The following is a 23,046-nucleotide window of genomic DNA, read 5'->3' as shown; positions in this document are numbered from 1 at the left end:
CCATGTTGGATTTCACCACCACTGCCAGACCAGTTAATGAGCAGCTTATTTTTCCTCCCCACTAAAAACATGCAATGAGGGAGTTATGTGAGCTTGACCAGCATTTGGTCAACAACAATTAAAGGTGTACGGGCAATGACCTATCGAAATGCGATAAATGTTCGACAAGTGTGGATCCCACCTCTGGGACCTGCTACTATCTCAATAACAGGGCCCGTTGTGAATGGAGAGCATGACGCGCATGCGTAACTTTCTCCATTCACTGTTATTGTCAGAGGTCCCTTGGTGGTGAAGGGATTGGTGGCCATCCATGCGCGTCTTGCTCTCCATTCACAGCTGAGCTCGTTCTTGAGATAAGAGATATTGGATAACTTTGGCATAGCCTATCGATATGCCATAAGTGTCCAGATGGGAATAACCCTTCAAAAGAATGGAGTGGACGGGTACAGATGATGATGTCACCGACTACTGCCCACTCCATCCCGAGGACGAGAAGCAATCGGTAGAACGAAGGTCAGGTGAGTATTTCTTTTTTTTTTTAACCTGCTGTGCGCCCAAAGAATGATGGTCAACTCGGGGAACCATGACTCTATATCATCATTAACCAACACCTCTCTTTTTACAGGAACAACTCAAGCAACCGACGCAACCCGCTAAACGTCTGGGGTTTTTCTTTTTTTATTCCTTTAAAATAATTCATACAAATGGTTACACGCACAAACATGATTTTGACCGGAAAAAAAATAAAATAATAATAATATTGCTAGCCTACCACATTACCAGGAAGGAATCAATGTAGGCAATGAAATGTACTACCTTTCAGTAGTCTAGATTTCCCGCATACCACCAATAATATATATAATTTTTTCTTTTTTAACTGGTGACAAGAAGCACTATGCTTGTTGATACGAAAATTTTTACATTTTCTTTGCAAAAACAAAAAAAATAAAAAAAATTCTCGTCATGTTGCATTCATCTGAAATAAGGGATTTCATGCCAAAATAACAGGAGGGATCCAAAATGATAAAAAAAAATATATATATATCTAACGTAAGACAAGCAGGTAGTTAAAAAAAAAATGCACTATGTGGTTTTTCAAAAAGAAAAAAATGGGAAAAAAAATGTATTGTCCTGAGAAGTCTGCCAACCGCCTTAATTACTGGGCATGTCATAACATAGAAAAGAACATTTTTTTATTTTTTATTTTTTTTCTGTATTTGAAAAGTGGTTTGCTGAGCGCCTCCCTTACGATATTCCCCATTGACAATTATGCAAATAAACCCCCTTTTTTTAATGTTCTAAAAACTGTACACAGACAAATACATTCATGATATAATTAACTACTAGCTTCTCTCGCTTAACTTAGGACCAACAGGAGGACACAGGACAGTGAGGTCAGTCCACTCAACAGGGACAAACTACAATTTTTTTTTTGTAACGGGGGGAGGGTAAAAAAAAAAAAAAAAAAAAAAAAAGGTTCCAATTTCTTTCTTCTTCTCGCACTGTATTCTGTAGATTTGGACCGATCTCTAAAAACAACGTATGATCTGCATGAAAGTTCATTATTTTTGCTTCTATCCAAAATCCAGAATTTTTATTTTTGACACCCTTCTTCTGTCTTCATTTGACTTCCGGATCTCTTAGGCGTGGGAATGGTCATCTGCTATTGTCATTGGCTACAATTGGTCACTTGGGTGGTCTCTGTCAGCTTCTGGTTTGACGGTTTGCACGGGAGAAGGGGCGTGAGGCGGGTGGGCCACGGCCGGATGGGCGTGTGATAAAGGCATGGCGTTGGGGACGATTCCTTCCACTGCTGTTGGGATGCCAGCTGGGGCCACGCTAACGACTCCTGGGGGATACCTGTTGGAAAAAGGACACTAGTCACTTGACAGAATGACACAAGCCATAGAAGAGGTCAGGGGCATTTTTTTTATTTATTATTATTGCATTGTACTCATTTTGAGCAAAAATATAATTTTTTTAAATTGGTCCTTATTAAAAATGTTGAGCACCTTTCTCTGCACAGCCTTGAGATTCTCCAGTAGTAGGCTCTGTATTTTTACTCTGTTCTAGCTGATGGATCTCTAAACACTGAGGGAGAGATTTATCAAACTGGTGTAAAGTAAAACCGGCTTAGTTGCCCATAGCAACCAATCAGATTCCACCTTTCATTTTTCACCGCTCCTTTGAAAAACAAAACGAGGAATCTGATTGGTTGCTATGGGCAACTAAGCCACTTCTACTTTACACTAATTTGATAAATCTCCCCCTAATTTTTAATAAAGACCAATTGGAAAAATTTTTTTTTTTTTTTTTAGCCCAAAATGAGTTAAATGCAATTCTAAAAAACAAAACAAAACAAAAAACACACCAAATAGGTGTACATAGCCTTTAAACATGCCCAATCCATTTCCCCCCCCCCAACACCATATGTTGGGGACAAGTTGGTAGGCCCCCATACATACAAGACATTTGGAATTTGCAAGTTTAGATGACTTTACTCTTATGGTGCTCTTACACGGGCCGACAATGACCAAATAATGAGCGGCAATCGATGATATAGAAGTTGATCTGCGCTCGTTTAAAGTGCCTGTCACATAGCCGATGCCAGTGAAATGGGCATGAACAATCGCTATTACGATTGTTCACCCCCCATTAACTTTGTATATTGTCAGATGCACATCCCCTGCTTACATAGAGCGATGTGCTGCCGACATAGGAGAATTTTAGGCGCCGCATTTTAGATGCACTTACACCATCCAATTATTGGGAAGAACCATTGGTATGAACAGTCGTTCCCGATAATTGACCGGCTCCTCGCCCCCCGCAGCTTTCATTTTTTATATACGCACAGTATGAAGAGTCTTCTACAGCTCAGGATATTGCTCACCCACTCGAAAGCAAGTCGTCATTTGCATTCGCTTTGCCCCCAGGGCTGCTGTTCAGTTAACGAATAGCGGTCATGCCTGAGAGCGAGCGCGATGCAAAGGAGATCTGACGTGATAGTCATGCAGTCAGCAATCTTTAACTCTTGCCTTTTCCAAGGCATGGACTCTTCCTAGGACAAAATCCTAGGAAATTCACAAGGGTGTAGCAGGGAAAAAAAAAATATAAAATATGTTTATGCTGACATAACCTAAATGTCCCATTCTTTATGCTGTCGGGGTGCATACCGATATTAAGGCTGCTTTCACATTTCAATATTTGGTCAGTGTTTGTTCAGTGATTTCCATCAGTGATTGTGAGCCAAAACCAGGAGTGAAGCCTCCACAGAGATAAGATACGAGTTTTGCACCCGGTCTGTGTTTTGGACCTGGACCAGCCAATGCTATGACAAGATGTAGGTTCTCACACGGTTGGGCTTTATGGTAGATACATCCAGGGGTGACCACCACAAATGGCCGCGGACCACAACTCTCCTGACATGTCTGTTTTAGTAACTACTTGGGTTTCCGATGTAATAATAATTCTGGGGCATATATTCTTATGACTATGTTGTGGCAATCCTCCATTATTCCTGCTAGCAGTTAGAAATTAATTACAATGAAGGCCGAGATGGGTATTACCAGTTGAGGGTGTGACCCTGCACAGTATGGCACTACCCAGTCAGTGCTGCAAGTGACCTACCCCCCAACTAGTAACACCGATCCGGACCTTCATTGCAGACTGCTGGCAATTCATTTATAACTTTTAGCAGGAATAACAGAGGAAAGGCACAATATCGAATCATAAGCCTAGGCACTCCGGAATTGTTATTATATGGAGAACACAAGTCGTTTTTAAAACAGTAAACTTACTAACACTAAACTTCTAGTGGGACTAATGAAGGAACGGTACAACATATAATAATAATCTTTATTTATAAAGATAAATAGATATCTAAATCTATATATATTTATAAAGATGTATTATTCATTTATTTTATTTAATTATTTATAAATTAATTATACATTTACTAATCTTTATAACATTATTACTATTCTAGTGGGAATAATAAAGGAATGTCAAAACATAATCACAATCATAACAATAGATGCTTCAGAATGGTTATCACATGGGAGAATGCAAGTAGTTACTAAGGGTTTATTCACACGTCCGTTGTTCTGGGTCCGCAAAATTGCCGAACGGGCGCAGACCCATTCATTTTAATGGGGCCGCAAACGATGCAGACAGCACACTGTGTGCTGTCCGCATCCGTACTTCCATTCCGCGGCCCCGCAAAAAAAGATAGAGCATGCCCTATTCTTGTCCACGGACAATAATAGGCATATCTATCATAGGGCCTGCCATGTGCGGTCCGCAAAATGTGGTACGCACACGGCCGGTATCAGTGTTTTGCGGATCCGCAAAACACTTATGGACGTCTGAATGGACCCTAAAACAGACATGTCAGGAGAGGGAACAGAAGCTGTATAGCAGTATGGTATAGATATGAGAGGACTGTATATGGAGCTGCTGTTGGGTCGGTATTAACCTCTTACGGACACAGGGCGTACATGTACGCCCTGATGTCCGAGTCCTCGACACAGAGCATACATGTACGCCCTGTGCATCTCCGATCACCGCCGCGTGGTGGGCGGTGATTGGAATGGGTGCCTGCTGAAATCATTCAGCAAGCACCCTGTAACAAGGCCGAGGGGGATCCTGTGACCCTTCCCCCCCCCCCCCCCCGTTTCGGCGATCGCTGCAAACCGCAGGTCAATTCAGACCTGCGGTTTGCAGCGTTTCCGGGTCATTCGTGTCTCCGGTGACCCGATGATCGGTGGTGTTATATACACCACCAATCACCCTCCGTAGATCCTGTGAGGTGGCGGTGACTTCCGTGTGAGCGAGGAGCCCCGTGTTGGTCCCTCTGCCTCCCACGCGATCCGCCACCATAAAGTGCCATCTGGCACAAACATTTAGGGAGAGCTTTAGGGTAGGCAGGGAGAGTGAAAAAAAAAAGTATTTTTTTTTTGTGTGTGCAGCACCCGGAGCTGAGGGGGCTCACGCTTTTTTTTTTTTTTTGTAGGTGCGCTGACTGTGGCCGGCACTCTTAGCCGTAAAAAAAGAGGGTCCGGCCACTGTTAGCGCATCGCGCCCCCCCCCCACCGCAGGGTAAACGTAAAAACACACCGCCCCCCCCCCACACACATACACACTAAATAAAGTTTTACACACACACACACTCCCCTTTAGCGTTAGAAGATGGCCCGCCAGATGTTCTCGGCCGAGGAGGCATACGCCCAGCTGCTCTCCGACTCCGAGAGCCCCAGTGAGGACGAGGATGACCCCACTTTCCTGTTGGGAAATCAGATTTTGAAATTTTCATGAAAAATTGGAAAATTGCTGCTCAACTTTGAAGCCCTCTAACGTCTTCAAAAAGTAAAAACATGTCAACTTAAGGGCACTTTCACACTAGCGGCAGGACGGATCCGACAGGCTGTTCACCCTCCTGCCGCTATTTCGCCGTGCCGCCGGACTGCTGCTCCGTCCCTATTGACTATAATGGGGACGGGGGCGGAGTTACGGCAGTGCGCGGTAAGAGGCTGCCGGACTAAAAAGTGGGACATGCAGTACTTTTAGTCCGGCGGCTTCTCACCGCGCACTGCCGGGCTCCGCCCCCGTCCCCATTATAGTCAATGGGGACGGAGCAGCAGTCCGGCGGCACGGCGAAATAGCGGCAGGAGGGTGAACAGCCTGTCAGATCCGTCCTGCCGCTAGTGTGAAAGTAGCCTTATGATGCCAACATAAAAGTAGACATATTGAATATGCGAATCAATGTATAATTTATTTGGCATGCATATTTTTCTTACAAGCAGAGAGTTTCAAAGTTAGAAAAATGCCAAATTTTCCAATTTTTCATGAAATTTTGGATTTTTTTCACAAAGAAATGCGGTAAGTATCGGCGAAAATTTACCACTAACATAAAGTAGAATATGTCCCGAAAAAACTGTCTCGGAATCAGTTTGATAGGTAAAAGCATCCCAGAGTTATTAAAGCATAAAGTGACACTGGTCAGATTTGCGGAAAAAAATGGCCTGGTCCTTAAGGGGTTAAGCACAGTATGGCGGTATTAATATTATAATATTTTGCTGTGCCGCCGCTGTATAGTCTTATTATTGAGGCAGTGTTATTTGGGCACTCGTGGTGGTAATGGGGACGCCAACAGGTGGCACCGCGCGAGACCGATCCCACACGTGACACTTTTTACAGGCCTGGGTATAGAAATATCATCAGGCAGTATTCAGACTAAATAACTTTAATGCCCAAGGGTGGCTTGCACCGGTTTACGTACCATTAACGCCTCTAAGAGGAGACGTTTCCGATACAACGTGGTTCACAAGCTCTGGTGTCAACACGATTTTTTTCCCTTTCTCTTTCCTTGGCGAAAAAAGCGGCGCAGAGCGATCATGTTAAATCAGGAACTACATGAAGGAGTGAACGTCCCCCCCGGTCTTACAACCGCCAGCATTACCTCCGGGAGGCGCAAGATCCAAATCAATATTACAAGACGATAAAAGCGTGCGCCTTATGCCGTCCTGCGCCTCTGTCGCTATTAAATATTTAAGGAGTCATGAATGTAAGTATCCTGAGAGGGGGAAAGCACAGAGCATACCCACAGCAGCCGGGGGAGGGGAAGCATGCTACCAGTAAAGCAGCACAGATATACTGGTAGGTGGTGCGAGCCGCCGGGGTCTTGTCCATTAGCCTCATACATGAGAGCGAAGAGTTTGCCGACATGCGTGACACTTTAAATCCCATTATAGGGATGGAGGGGAGGCCGAGCACCACTACGCCATGGACGAGGCGAGATAAGGGAACCTGACTGACTTCAGAAACCAATCTCGCAGATGTGAAGGAGATTGAAGGGTGGCCAATACCTACTGTACTACAGATGTAGCAGAGCCCAGTAGGGATAAGCTCTACTAGAACATAAACTGCTCCACTGACCAGAAAGCCCAATATCACTACGGAGAAATGTAGCAGAGCTGAATTTGTCATTTAACATTGATGGCCTGTGCTTACAACTGGGTATCAATATGTGACTGCTGGGGGTCCCATCCCCGAGATACAATTTGTTCAGCAGAGGGAAAAAGGGCATCTGTCAGCAGTTTTGTCCCTATGACACTGGCTGACCTGTTACACGTGCACTTGGCAGCTGAAGGCATCTGTGTTGGTCCCATGTTCATATGTGTCCGCATTGCTCAGAAAAGGGATGTTTTATTATATGCAAATGAGCCTCTAGGAGCAACGGGGGTGTTACCATTACACCTAGAGGCACCGCTCTCTCTGCAACTGTTGCGCCCTATTCTTTTGATTGACTTTAGGAGAAGTCAGGACCAGGTGTGATCACACCGCCTGTCTCTGTCAATTACAGTGCAGAGGGCGCAGCAGTTGCAGAGAGAGCGGTGCCTCTAGGTGTAATGGTAACGCCCCCGTTGCTCCTAGAGGCTCATTTGCATATAACAAAACCTCATTTTTCTCAGCAGTGCGGGCACATATGAACATAGGACCAACACAGATGTCTTCAGCTGCCAACTGCACATGTAACGGGCCGGCCGGTGTCATAGGGACAAAACTGCTGACAGATGCCCTTTAATGGACAGTACAATGATGTCCATACACATACAGCCATGACTGGTACTACAGGTTCCCGTGTGATGAAAGGGGGATCACTTACTGATTATAGTCACATTGCTATTAATAAGAGAATATAAGACACAGCAGAAGTTTATAGAGGAAGGATAGAAAAATATTAGATAGATAGGAGATTGATAGATATTAGATAGATAGATGAATGTAATAGATAGATCGATAGATAGATAGGAGATAGATAGATAATAGATAGATAGATAGATAATAGATAATAAATAGATAATAGATAATAAATAGATAATAGATAATAAATAGATAATAGATAATAAATAGATAATAGATAATAGATAGATAGATAGATAATAGATAGATAATAGATAGATAGATAATAGATAATAGATAGATAGATAATAGATAGATAATAGATAGATAATAGATAGATAGATAATAGATAGATAATAGATAGATAGAAGATAGATAGATAGATAATAGATAGATAATAGATAGATAGATAATAGATAGATAGATAATAGATAATAGATAGATAATAGATAGATAGATAGATAATAGATAGATAATAGATAGATAATAGATAGATAGATAATAGATAGATAATAGATAGATAGATAGATAATAGATAGATAATAGATAGATAGATAATAGATAGATAATAGATAGATAGATAATAGATAGATAGATAGATAGATAGATAGATAGATAATAGATATATAGATAGATAGATAATAGATAATAGATAATAGATAGATAATAGATAGATAATAGATAGATATTAGATAGATAGATAATAGATAGATAATAGATAGATAGATAATAGATAATAGATAGAAGACACTATTACAACACTGCACAGCTGATAGAAACAGCAGCACCATCTAGAGGTGACATTGTGCACTGCAGTGGTTTTCCATAATCATGAACACTTCCATTGGGAGGAGGCTCTACAAGTCTCGGTCGGTGCCATGCTGAATCCTTATGTAAAACAATCATGAAACCGCTTTAGTTTAAGCTGGCAAGAAGAAATTCCGCTGGCAGTTTTTACAGGGGCATTGGGCGTCATACTATTTACCACAGCACAAGAGCAAGAAGTGTTATCATGGGGGAACAGATAGAATAAGCAATAAATGGCTAACCCACACATACAGAACTGTATATGGACCCACGAGCCAGGTATATATTAAGGCTACATTCACAGGACCGTATGTGTTTTGCGGTCCGCAAAAAAAAAAAAGAAACCAGATGACATCCGTTTTTTTTGCGGATCCATTGTAACAATGCCTATCCTTGTCCGCAAAACGGCGACATGCCATTCCTGCACAACTAGCACAAGCCAAAACTCCACACCTTATGTAATCCTACGTCTCGTATAACACAACGCTCTTCAACTTTCTATACGCCTAGTGGCGGATTTATTTCACACAGCAGAATGATTAAAAATGCGCCTTATTTATTAAGAGGTCAAAAAAAATCTATAAAAAAACTAACACCAATTGGTATGTACCCCAAAATGGTACCACTAAGATCTACAGCTCCCCCTCCCCCTCACAAGCCCTATGGATGTCAGAATAAGGGCACAAAAAGCGCAGAAAAACATCACAAAAACGATATAAAATCCGTGATATGAGGGTATAAAAGTAGCAGCACAGTACGTCGGATCTAAAAAAAAAAAAAAGAATTCTTAAAAGGTCGACATTCCATTTAGGCCCCATGAAAACAACCATAGCCGTTTTGCGGTCCGTGTCACATTTGCATTTTTTCAGACCCATTGCCTTCAATGGGTCAGCGGCCTGCATTTTGCGGACAAGTAGAAGACATGCGCTATCATCTTGCAGAGCGGACATATGGTGCAGAAAGCGTTCCACAAAAAGATAGACTTTGTCAGCCAAATGCGGATCATGGACCCATTGGAAAAAACGGGTCCGCAAATAAAATGCAGACTGCTCTGTGTATTTTGCACATCCGCGATTTGCGGACCACAAAACGGACACGGTCGTGTGCATGGGGGCCTTAGTGTAGTGTATCAGCAGCGCACAGTTTTCAGCCTCTGGATATAAAGCAGCAATAATTCCATTCACTGACAGCAAGCAGAAAATTTGAAGTTCCTGGAAACCTTATGTAACAGATGTGGTCACCTTCCATACTTGTCAGCAGCGATTAATGGGACACATTCCCTCGAGCACACATCAGGGGCCGCTTTATTTTCCCCCTTGCATTAGATCTACCTAGACCTAGAAAATGGCGGCAGTTGACCTAGATCAGATACCCGTTAAGGAGCCATTTTGCTCAATATTCCTCTCGAGCGCTTACATGCCGACCCAAGGCAGTGCTTGTATCAGCCTCGGTCTAGCAGAGCTCTTACCTGTACGCAGCTCCGTTCAGTTCTGGATGAACCACCCCGGGGTCCATACTGGCCCAATGTGTCGCTGCGGTTAGGTGATCCTTATTAACGCAGTTTTTCAGGCTGTCGGGAATACGCCCTGAGAACGAAAAAAAAATATGAGGTACTAAAATTATTATTATTTTTTTTTAAAAAGACACCTATTCCGATAGCAGCTACATCTCAGAGCAGTCATTGTCACTTTTCCAGCATCTTGTATCCTCCCTGAAATGATTATTCAATATATGCAGTCTAAATCCTGCTGCCATTAGGAGGAGCTCACTGCAAACGGTGTGATGATAGAGTTCAAAGAGCGCTGTATAGATCCCTATGCAGTGAGCTCCCCCTAGTGGTGGCAGCAGGCAGACAGAATTTGTTCAATTGACTAAATGGTTGTGTGAGAGGGAAACAGGGTATCGTAATACAGACTGGAACTGTTCAATGATATGTACATCTTTCCATCTCCACTAATGCCTGCACCAAACCAGACCGCGGGGGAATATTAGGACAGTGCAATGGGTGAAGGCATACAGTCTGCACCGTGGACACCAACATGCTTGGAAGCCGCTTGTCCTCGTCTAAGGTGGGTCCCCTTACCTGTAATGGCTCGGCGGATCTCCCGGGCGGCCTCTTCCCTCATCTCTATGGAAGCCTGTTCACTGTACCAAGCTGCGTGTGGCGTGCAGATGAGGTTCGGTGCGTCTTTCAATGGACCTTGGGAAAAGCTGAAAAACATAAGGACCCCGTGACCTGTGGAAAATTCACTAATAACCCTGTCGTACATCATGGCCTGAGAGGTAAACGCTCTCCATAGCCTTACGCGTAGATACGTCTGTGGGAGTTCAGATAACAGCCAAGCAAGTGTGCATGATGGGAGATGTAGTTTCACAACACCTGGAGTGCCAGAGGTTGCTGATCCCTGCCTTAGACTGTAGTGGGACCCCTGAAGTAAGTAGGGGGGGGGGGGGGGGCTCAGGTGCATGCACAACCACCCTCCATTCATTTCTATGGAGACAGGTGCGAGTCCCAGAGGTGGGATATGCCATCAATGAGTAAAATTAGACAACCCCTTTAATCTGAGTAAGTTAACGCCGCCTGGTTGCTGAGGATAAACCTCCCGACTACAGCCCATATACAGAATGGTCTGACAGCATATCCCTTGTCACATGTGCACGGTACCTGAAGGGTTCTGATTCATGGACGTCTAACGCGGCTCCTCGTATCCTCCCCTCCTTCAAGGCTTGTGCTAGCGCCTTCTCGTCCACCAGGCCTCCCCGGGCTGTGTTCACCAGGAATGCTCCTTGCCTCATCTGTAGAAGACATCCAGGGTTCAGAGACCTCCACAACTCCATCAGACCAAAAGCCCCTTACTTAGATCACGAAACGGCCCTGACATTTCCGTTGGCACCGGTGGGGTTGGTAACAGTACTGGCAGTGGTGCCAGTAAGGTTGGGAGCTTTGCCACCTGCACTAGTTTTTGGCGAGGGTGCCTGAAGCGCTGCTGCTGCAAAAATAATTGGGAGGGGGTAGCACTACCACCAGGAGCAGCAACTGAGGAAGGCTGGAGCGTTGCCTCAGGCCCCAATAATGGGAAAAGTGGCAGAAAGATTTGGCCCAGTGCTGATTCCTTTATCCATTCTCCAAAAGTATGACTGCGAGCAATAACACAATTCAAGAACAGAGACAAAAATGTATAGAAAGAAGGGCAGACGACGTGGAAGAACGTCCAGCCGCCAACAGAAAAACTGCTGAATTTTGTACGCAGCTCTGGATGCGATCTGTGCCTTAAACAACACTATAGGTCGGTTATAGAAATTGCTACAAAAGGGATACCTCTCAGAATGCCCTGCTACACACCATCGAAATCACGAGACGCCAATGCAAGAATTACGGCATGTGACCACTAGAGGGAGCAAGAGGGCCGTCAGAAACTCAAGTGTGGAGCAGTGACACGAAGTGGGCAGATAGTCGGGGAAAAATAAAGTGTCGTCCCCGCTCAGCTAAGATGCATCGTACATAACGGGTACACCGGGCAAACGGGACGAAATAGAAAAACTCTGAAATTCAGAACGTGACCAGTTAAAGATTCTGACAGTCTATGGCGGCATGTAGAATAATGTGGACTTGTGTATTTATAGGGGTCTCGAGAGGGAGGGTACTTTGGGACTATTCCTGGATATATGCAAACAGAAGCAAATGTCGCCCACTGAACCCCCATTTAAAAAGCTGTATACAGTGCAGTAGACTAAAAATGGTATTCTAGCACATACCAGGCCGTCTTATGCCAAGAGGATGGTATAGCGCCCTATGCATACACTAAAAATTGTAGTCTAGCACATACCGGGGCGTCTTATGCCAAGAGGGTATAGCGCCCTATGCATACACTAAAAATGGTATTCTAGCACATACCAGGCCGTCTTATGCCAAGAGGATGGTATAGCGCCCTATGCATACACTAAAAATTGTAGTCTAGCACATACCGGGGCGTCTTATGCCAAGAGGGTATAGCGCCCTATGCATACACTAAAAATGGTATTCTAGCACATATGGGGCGTCTTATGCTAGGAGGATGGTATAGCGCCCTATGGATATGCTTGGAAGCTTTCTGGACATATTCAAATCACGAGGTGTGAACACAGTCTTGGCCTCTCTCCTTTCTAGTCTATGGGTTACAGAAAGAGCTGGCTGCTGATACAATGTAAATTAATTTATTGGGAACCCCCCACCCCCTTAAAAGGGTCAGCATCAGACAAGATGGGGCAGTCTCATGGAGATTTCATGGCTACCTACCTCCTCCTTGGAGGCCAGGCCTGCAGTATACAGCTGTAGTGCTTCAATTATTGACTTCCTCGGTTATTTTTAACCTGCAGATATGTGGATTTGTCAGCGCTAATGGATATAAACTGATGTAGCAGAGCCGCCCCTGACATCTTACAAAGGTAAAGTAGTACCCACAGGAATATGCACAATGGCGTATATAATTACACTGCTTAACTGATCGTGAGTTACAGCAGAGCTTATACTCCAGAGCTGCAATCAGAATTCTGCCATGTGGCTCTGACAACACTGCATCTAACTGGGATTCCAATATCCGCTGCCACTTTCACATTCTGGGAGGTGAAAGAATTTTCCTGTAGAGCAGGTGCAGTGTGCCTGGAACCATACCGTTCCCCAACAGGGGGCAGCAGTGAGACGCCATTACGTTACTCAGCAATAGTGATGTGAGAGCTGCAATACCAGACACAGCCTTTGGGCACGATTGGTGCTGTTTCAAATACTGAACCCGCAGTACCCCCCACTGAAGCAGACATTGGCGAACTGCGTGATCTCGGACCACAGCTGATTTCTAGGATGAAGGCGCTCTGTACAGTCAGAGCGTACTGGGAGATGCAGTTCTGAAACAGCTGGAGAGCCGTAAAATGGTGATCACTGGCTTAAGGGCTCATTCACACGAACGTGTGCTGCCCGTTTCCGTATTGCGGACCGCATTTGTGGATCCGCAATACACGGGCACCATTCCGCATCACAGATGCGGACCCATTCATTTCAATGGGTCCGCAAATCCGGAGATGCGGAACGGAACATTTACGGAGTGCTTCCTGGGGTTCCGTTTCCGGTCTTCCGCACCGCAAAAAGATAGAACTTTTTGCGGAACGGAGGGATCGCGGACCCATTCAAGTGAATGGGTCTGCTATTCCCATGCGCCTGCCCCACGGACGTTGCCCGTGCATTGCGGACCGCAAATTGCGGTCCACAGCACGGGCTTCACACATTAGTGTGAACGAGCCCTAATTGGCCTCGCGCGCAGCAACGTTGTTTTGGTCCACATCTGAGCCGCATTTTTTGCAGCTCAGGTGCGGACCTATTCACTTTAATGGGGCCGCAAAAGATGCGGACAGCACTCCGCGTGCGGTCTACATCCGGTGCTCCATTCTGTGGCCTCACAAAAAAAAAACGGAACATGTTCTATTCTTGTCCGTTTTGCGGTCAAGAATAGGCATTTCTATTATGGGTGCTTGTTCCGTTCCGCAATTTGCGGACCGCAAAAAACACAGCACAGTTGTGTGCATGAGGCCTTAGGGCCGTATTTTGCGTTCCGTATACGGGCCGTTTTCTGCGTTCCGTATACGGAACCATTCATTTCAATGGGTCCGTAAAAGATGCGGACAGCACTGTGCGAGCTGTTTGCATCTGTTGCTCCGTTCCGCGACCCCGCAAAAATGATGAGTCCTGCCCTATTCTTGTCTGTTTTGCGGACAAGAATAGGCATTTCTATAATGGGTCTCCTGCTCCTTTCCGCAAATTGCGGAAGGCACACGGGCGGCATCCGTTTTTTGCGGATCCGCAATCTGCGGACCACAAAAAAGCGGCACGGTCGTGTGAACGAGCCCTCAGACTGTTGGTAGATTATCTGCGATCAGAAATCTCTGTGCAGTGAGAAAGGCGTCTGATCCTTCTATAGAGCGGCGGATCGAGACCACAGATCAAAGCCCTTTGACACTGCTCAGATCTCCGATACTAAAAAACCGGTGATCGCCAACCAGCCTTCTAGCTGTTCTACAACTACAACTCCCAGCATGGCCAGAGGATGAAGAAGCTAAAGACCAACAACACTGATAAAACATTATTTTGCCCTTTCAGTGACAGAAATCTCTGAGCGGTGCCAAAGGGGTTTGATCTTTCCATGGTTGTCGGAGATCGCGACTGGTACGTATCCAGGACACATCAGGAGATGGTCGCCCCCCCCCCCATGTAGGCAGCAGATTACAGCGACGTGTACGAATGTGCTGTAGCGTTCAGCTGAGTTAATAAACTTCCGTCCCACCGTCCGTGGTGGGGCGTCTGGTTCAGACATTACTGTGTGTGTTTATTTCTTCCCCGTCTCATTAGCGTCTTGCTGTGCGCGGCGGATGACATATTTATTCCTAGAAGCAATGATATTACACACGCTTTAAATATCTGCCTGAACGTGGGCTCCTGCGGGAGCGCTGGCAGACGAGGGCGTGCCGCCGGAGCCGTCATACATCTGCAAACAAATCACTACGCAAAAAACGGAGCATTTTATAAAAAAAAAAAAAGTAAGATTCTGCTCCGCCGGATTATTGGGGGGGGGGGGGGGGGGGGGGGGCGGCGGACTCACCGGCGGAACGGTCACTTCCTCCACCTCGCTTTGTGAAATGCAATTCTCCAAAACATCCTTACAATGGGAATTCCGAGAAAGGATGCAAACTGGATTTCCCATGACAAAGCGGTGTCGGGGCCTCTGTTATGGTTCCCCCTTGGACCCCTGGGCCAATGACAAGGTGCGCTGGGGCTCCCAAACGTAAGGGTGCGGGCGGCATCTTATCCTCTGGCTCCTTGCATTACTGAAGACTCTCCTGGCTTTGGATTTCTGGATTTAGCTTTGTGACTACAGTTTTGGCTTCTGGCGTTTGGTATCTTATTGATCTCCTGGTTCTAAGGCCTCTTTCACGCGGGCGTTGCGGGAAAAGGTGCGGGAACATGCACGATTTTTCAGCGAGAGTGCAAAACATTGTAATGCGCTTTGCACTCGCGTGAGAAAAATCGCGCATGTTTGGTACCCAAACCCGAACTTCTTCACAGAAGTTCGGGCTTGGGATCGGTGTTCTGTAGATTGTATTATTTCCCCTTATAACATGGTTATAAGGGAAAATAATAGCATTCTGAATACAGAATGCACAGTACAATAGCGCTGGAGGGGTTAAAAAAAAAATAAAATTTTTTTAACTCACCTTAATCCACTTGATCGCGCAGCCGGCATCTCTTCTGTCTTCTTCTTTGGTGATTGCAGGAAAAGGACCTGTGGTGACGTCACTCTGGTCATCACATGGTCCATCACCATGGTAAAAGATCATGTGATGACCGGAGTGACGTCACCACAGGTCCTTTTCCTGCAATCAGCAAAGTTGAAGACAGAAGAGATGCCGGCTGCGCGATCAAGGTGGATTAAAGGGAACCTGTCACCGGGATTTTGTGTATAGAGCTGAGGACATGGGTTGCTAGATGGCCGCTAGCACATCCGCAATACCCAGTCCCCATAGCTCTGTGTGCTTTTATTGTGTAAAAAAACCGATTTGATACATATGCAAATTAACGTGAGATGAGTCCTGTACGTGACTCATCTCAGGGACAGGACTCATCTCAGGTTAATTTGCATATGTATCAAATCGGTTTTTTTACACAATAAAAGCACACAGAGCTATGGGGACTGGGTATTGCGGATGTGCTAGCGGCCATCTAGCAACCCATGTCCTCAGCTCTATACACAAAATCCAGGTGACAGGTTCCCTTTAAGCTGAGTTTTATTTTATAAGTATTATTTTGCCTTATAACAAGGCTATAAGGGAAAATAATAATGATCGGGTCTCCATCCCGATCGTCTCCTAGCAACAGTGCGTGAAAATCGCACCGCATCCACACTTGCTTGCGGATGTTTGCGATTTTCATGCAACCCCATTCATTTCTATGGAGCCTGCGTTACGTGAAAAACGCACAAAGAGGAGCATGCTGCGATTTTCACACAACGCACAAGTGATGCGTGAAAATCACTGCTCATGTGCACAGCCCCATAGAAATGAATGGGTCCGGATTCAGTGCGGGTGCAATGCGTTCACCTCACGCGTCGCATCCGCGCGGAATACTCGCCAGTGTGAAAGGGGCCTAAATTTCTGGAGTATTTTGGTTTTCTCGTTTGCCTCTGGCGTTACATGTCGTGTTTTGTCTGACTGGCTTTTGACCCTTTTTCTGTACAATGACTCTCTTGGTGTTTGTCTGTCCCTGTTTGTGTGTCTCCGTTTACATATTGCAGCGCAGAGACCGTCGTCCAGTTGTGGGTCACTGCCTAGGGTGATCGTGCAAGTAGGTAGGGATAGTGGGTCCGGGCAGTTTGAGGGCTGTACTATCCCTGTTTGAGTGTGACTGTAGTCATCATCCTGACAGCCTAGCGTCCAACATGGCGATAAGCTGCCAGTGCCTGGTTACCCAACGCAGTAGTACAGTATACCCAGCGACCCCCATGGTGGTGGCACAGCTATGTCTGGAGTCGCAAATGGCAAAAAGGGTAGCAGATCTGGCGTCCCCTCCCCCATGGCAGTGGCATGCAGCAGTTTATTTCCACCCACGGCAATGGGGTGCAGCAGTTTATTTCCACCCACGGCAATGGGGTGCAGCAGTTTATTTCCACCCATGGCAATGGGGTGCAGCAGTTTATTTTCACCCACGGCAATGGGGTGCAGCAGTTTATTTTCACCCACGGCAATGGGGTGCAGCAGTTTATTTTCACCCACGGCAATGGGGTGCAGCAGTTTATTTTCACCCACGGCAATGGGGTGCAGCAGTTTATTTTCACCCACGGCAATGGGGTGCAGCAGTTTATTTTCACCCACGGCAATGGGGTGCAGCAGTTTATTTTCACCCACGGCAATGGGGTGCAGCAGTTTAGTTCCGCCGACGGCAATGGGGTGCAGCAGTTTAGTTCCACCCACGGCAATGGGGTGCCGCAGTTTAGATCCACCCACGGCAATGGGGTGCAGCAGTTTAGTTCCACCCATGGCAATGGGGTGCAGCAGTTTAGTTCCACCCATGGCAATAAGAGGCAACAGTTTAGTTCCACCCATGGCAATGGGGTGCAGCAGTTTAGTTCCACCCATAGCAATGGGGTGCAGCAGTTTAGTTCCACCCATGGCAATGGGGTGCAGCAGTTTAGTTCCACCCACGGCAATGGGGTGCAGCAGTTTAGTTCCACCCACGGCAATGGGGTGCAGCAGTTTAGTTCCACCCAGGGCAATGGGGTGCAATAGTTTAGTTCCACCCACGGCAATGGGGTGCAGCAGTTTAGTTCCACCCACGGCAATGGGGTGCAATAGTTTAGTTCCACCCACGGCAATGGGGTGCAGCAGTTAAGTTCCACCTACGGCAGGGTCCTCAAGCTCACCCAAACGAAAGGTGAAGGCAAAGGGACATTCTCCAAAGGACATAAGAGATCCCACTAATCAGAAATCAGGTTAGGAAGGTTATTACCTTACCACATTTTTACACATTAAATGACCCAACAGAGGAAAGGAATGATACTTATAGGATACGTCCACAAGGGAGGCAAAGTCAGCAAGAAAAATCCACAACCAATCTGCAGAAGGTGAAATCTGCAGGGAAATCCACGGCATACACAGACATGCTGCAGGTTTACAACCCTGTGCGGAATATCCCCCTATGATTCCACGACGGAGTATCTGCCCCGTGTGGAACATACCCTTATACAACGGGGAAATATATATTTCAATCATCTGGAGAGGAACATGCACAATACGTAAACAGCATCTATCAGTCCCTCACATCACCCCCACTGTAAGTGGCCGGCACCTACCTGCTTGATGGTGAAGTCATTGATCAGATGATGGTTGTGCTCATTTAAGCTGCAGTGCAGAGTTACACAGTCACTATGAAACAGCAGATCCTGGAGAGTGCTGACCCTCTGCAGACCCAGGGCTCGCTCCACCCCATCCGACAGGTAAGGGTCGTAGAAAATGACATTGAAACCAAAAGTCTTTGCCCTCAGAGCAACTGCTTGACCGACCCGTCCTGCAATAGAAGACCACGGATGTATAAATGCGCTGTAGATAACAAATATACACACCTACAGATGTCCAAGCAAACTTCAGCCTATAAACTCTTGACCAAGTGGTAGCATCAGGAGCAACGAATGGACAGAAGAAGGATAGATGGAGACCACCATAAAACCATGAAGCACCAGGAGTCATCTAGATCCTCAATGTTCTCCAGTAGATTACTGCTGGACGAGACTGGCCAAACATCTAAATAGACAGATGTTGGGGGTGATAAGGATCGGACAGCTGGATTTCAACATGTCCATTCCTTTTGTTCTCAGGGAGATACGCCATGCCATCAAAAAGGCCCTTTAAATGAAGGTTAAAGGGCCAGCAAAGTGAACCTGGCATTAGTTTTTCCTCAAAACTATTGCTTTTTTATATTTAACATTTTTTAATGACACAAAATCCTAAAATCTTGCTCTTTTCACACGGGCCACGTGTCTAACATCTAGAGAAATCATGTCCTGGAATGAGCACTTTTCAGCAGTCATCTCATCATCACAGGCAGGGAGACAACACCACCATTCACAATAAATAAGTGTCATAGCTTATCCCCTTCCCCTCTCTGTACAATAACCTCATAGAGCATGCCCACGACACTCTCCCATAGAAATCAAAGAACTCCTCCTGTCTCTATGCGGCTGCTGTAAAGCCTCACTCAAAATGATGTCAACACCAACACAGGCAATATGGTTGCCTCCATAATCACGTAAAAAAACAAAAAACAGAACGAAAACAAAAAAAGGAGTATGTTTGACTATCTGGTTTTAGTAAGTGAAGAATATATAGGTGATACATTTCCTTTAGGCCTCTATGTCCATATTTTTCTCCGAAGACCAAGGATCCACCAATTTGGACACCTTCCTTGTGCAATCCGCATTTTTCCCCACTGATGTCCCTAGACATGACCATTCATGGACACAACATGGACAAGAATAAAACATGTCTATATAATTTGCGGAATGGACATACAGATGCAGACAGTACATGGGATGGCGCTGTCCGTTCTTTTTGAATTTGTGGACCCGTAAAAATTAACAGGTCCGTGTGCAATCCGCAAAAATATATGGATCTGACAGAGATGCAAAATACAGTCGTGGGCTTGAGGCCTAAAAGGAATTCTTCAGTAAAAACGGATGCACGGTGCTCCACTGAGTGCAGAGCCTGAGGGGATAAAGCGCGACTCCTTATAAAGGGGCGTTCCAGGAATCCTCAGGAATATCTGATCGGTGGGAGTCTGACACCCTATAACCCCGACGATCAGTTGTTGTCGGCGCCAGAACTACACAGCGCCGTCCGTTATGTAGTGGGCAGAGCTGGTAACTGCAACGCTGTCCCCATTCACGTCATCAGCTCTGTCCACTACACAATGGACGGAGCGGTGCAGTTCTGGAGCCGATTTCCCCTGATGGACAGAGGTGCAGGGTGTCGATACTGAGGATAGACCAATATTAAAACCCTTGTAAGCCCTATGCTACACATATCTCCTGGAGTATTCCTTTAATCTAAATTAGTCTCAGATGATGCGCCAATTACGTTTTTAGTCTCTTTACAGCTCTGGTACAAAGCTCAACATCCCCCGCCCCCATGATCACCACTTTATCTCCAATGATAAGAAGCAGGTAAGGTACATACATAACCTGCACTTTTTTAAACCGCTGACATGAGGGACTGTAGCGGCCTCTCACTACTTGGCGGCGCGGTAATATTGAATCATCAGTTCTGTCAATAGACCGTTATAGCTATGCAACGCTGGGAATTTCTCCCCTGCAGGCTCCACAATCAGGGCTGCAGGACAGGATCTTGGCACAAAACGCATTAAACCGAGGCGTGGCGGGAGGGCCTTTAAGTCATCTGGAACAGACAAAGCCAGACAATCCTGTGGAAATCGGACACCTGGTAAAAATCCACCACCCTCCATCACCACTCCCTTCCCATGGATTACTTCTCTTTTTTTTTCACTTGGCTTAAGGTCTTGCTTTGCAAAAATACTTCATTTAAAAAGGAAAATCTCCAGGTCTGAACGGGTACGGAAAGTAATGCGGTCCATAGAGGACACAGTAATGAGGACATTTCACACAACACAGGAATAATACCCAGGAGCGATTTAAAAGGGACTGTCCACTTTAGGACATCTCTTTGTTAGAAAAGTAGCCCAACAATAAACTGACCACAGGTTGGGAACCGCTGCCCTTTGTGGGGGAACTCAGCAACATGTGAATTCTCCTGCAGCACCTCTAGAGGGGAGAGTGAGTACTACACAGGGTCCATTCTAATCAATGGGTGGTCCATGAAATGCAGGGGAAGGAGGGTCCTCCATCATTACAGCTACTATTGTTAGCGGCCTTTAAAAGGCAGATCTCAGTGAATCATGGACTGAAGATCTTATACTGGATATTAGTATAGTTTTCAATTTAACTAAACAAACCATAAACCTTTAGCAAGTTTCTATTAGATGAATTAGTTGAGAATGATTTTGTCATAGCCTTACAGAGTACAATTATCTAAGCAGTAATAATATCTATAAAAAGTAGAGTAAGTAGGTACATGCATCCTGTACTGATCCTGAGTTACATCCAGTATTCAATACTCCAGAGCTGCACTCACTATTCTGCTGGTGCAGTCACTGCGTACATACGGTACATTACATTACTTATCCTGTACTGATCCTGAGTTACATCATGTATTATACTCCAGAGCTGCACTCACTATTCTGCTGGTGGAGTCCCTGCGTACATACATTACATATCCTGTACTGATCCTGAGTTATATCCTGTATTCAATACTCCAGAGCTGCACTCACTATTCTGCTGGTGCAGTCACTGCGTACATACATTACATTACTTATCCTGTACTGATCCTGAGTTACATCCTGTATTATACTCCAGAGCTGCACTCACTATTCTGCTGGTAGTAACTGTGTACATACATTACATTACTTATCCTGTACTGATCCTGAGTTACATCCGGTATTATACTACAGAGCTGCACTTATTATTCTGCTGGTGCAGTCACTGTGTACATACATTACTTATCCTGTACTGATCCTGAGTTATATCCTGTATTATACTCCAGAGCTGCACTCACTATTCTGCTGGTAGTAACTGTGTACATACATTACATTACTTATCCTGTACTGATCCTGAGTTACATCCTGTATTATACTCCAGAGCTGCACTCACTATTCTGCTGGTGCAGTCACTGTCTACATACATTACATTACTTATCCTGTACTGATCCTGAGTTACATCATGTATTATACTCCAGAGCTGTATTTACTATTCTGCTGGTGGAGTCACTGCATACATACATACATAACATTACTTATCCTGTACTGATCCTGAGTTACATCCTGTATTATACTCCAGAGCTGCACTCACTATTCTGCTGGTGCTGTCACTGTGTACATACATTACTTATCCTGTACTGATCCTGAGTTACATCCTGTATTATACTCCAGAGCTGCACTCACTATTCTGCTGGTGGAGTCACTGTGTATATACATTACATTACTTATCCTGTACTGATCCTGAGTTACATCCTGTATTATACTCCAGAGCTGCACTCACTATTCTGCTGGTAGTAACTGTGTACATACATTACATTACGTATCCTGTACTGATCCTGAGTTACATCCTGTATTATACTCCAGAGCTGCACTCACTATTCTGCTGGTGCAGTCACTGTCTACATACATTACATTACTTATCCTGTACTGATCCTGAGTTACATCATGTATTATACTCCAGAGCTGTATTTACTATTCTGCTGGTGGAGTCACTGCATACATACATACATAACATTACTTATCCTGTACTGATCCTGAGTTACATCCTGTATTATACTCCAGAGCTGCACTCACTATTCTGCTGGTGCTGTCACTGTGTACATACATTACTTATCCTGTACTGATCCTGAGTTAAATCCTGTATTATACTCCAGAGCTGCACTCACTATTCTGCTGGTGCAGTCACTGCGTACGTACATACATTACTTATCCTGTACTGATCCTGAGTTACATCCTGTATTATACTCCAGAGCTGCACTCACTATTCTGCTGGTGGAGTCACTGTGTACATACATTACTTATCCTGTACTGATCCTGAGTTACATCCTGTATTATACTCCAGACCTGCACTCTATACACATGGAGTGATGGATACTGAAGTGAAAACTCAATTTTTTTTTTAAACATCTCTAATTTTCTGTTTAATTTGTGTTTTTCCCAATGTGCTGGCAACATGAAATATCTAGTTAGTGCTGGAGAATAGGCATCAAGACGGTTGCTGTTGAAACTTGGCAGCGTCAAACTCCCCGGTTAAGATTTAATTTGTTGTGCCAAATTTTCCATTACAGCTTGGACACCAATAAAAGCAGATGCAGAACCCGACCTGACAGGTTTTGGCTACTGCATTATTCACGCACATGCTATGATTTCCATTGGAC

The 23,046-nt window shown here is 45.2% G+C and overlaps 1 protein-coding gene across 7 annotated transcripts in view; it reads right to left on the bottom strand.

Moving 5' to 3' along the window:
- Nucleotides 1-862: 862 nt before the first annotated feature.
- Nucleotides 863-23,046, bottom strand: part of CTBP1 (C-terminal binding protein 1) — a 291,189-nt gene continuing 269,005 nt past the window's right edge. For 6 of the 7 annotated variants that reach the window (XM_040419240.1, XM_040419245.1, XM_040419243.1 and 3 more), the window contains 5 exons: nt 18,357-18,571; nt 11,153-11,283; nt 10,571-10,698; nt 9,956-10,073; nt 863-1,860 (listed from right to left, as the gene is read on the bottom strand). In XM_040419240.1, the coding sequence (XP_040275174.1) occupies nt 1,677-1,860; nt 9,956-10,073; nt 10,571-10,698; nt 11,153-11,283; nt 18,357-18,571 (776 nt within the window). In that variant the 3' untranslated portion in view covers nt 863-1,676. Of the gene's footprint in view, nt 1,861-5,172; nt 5,281-9,955; nt 10,074-10,570; nt 10,699-11,152; nt 11,284-18,356; nt 18,572-23,046 lie in introns of all 7 variants that reach the window. The other variant, XM_040419242.1, reaches the window with a different exon arrangement.

Source organism: Bufo bufo, chromosome 2 (genome assembly GCF_905171765.1).
Source record: "Bufo bufo chromosome 2, aBufBuf1.1, whole genome shotgun sequence".
NCBI classification, from domain to species: Eukaryota; Metazoa; Chordata; class Amphibia; order Anura; family Bufonidae; genus Bufo; species Bufo bufo.
The sequence above is the reverse complement of the archived record's forward strand: the minus strand, read 5'-3'. Positions and strand labels throughout refer to the sequence as shown.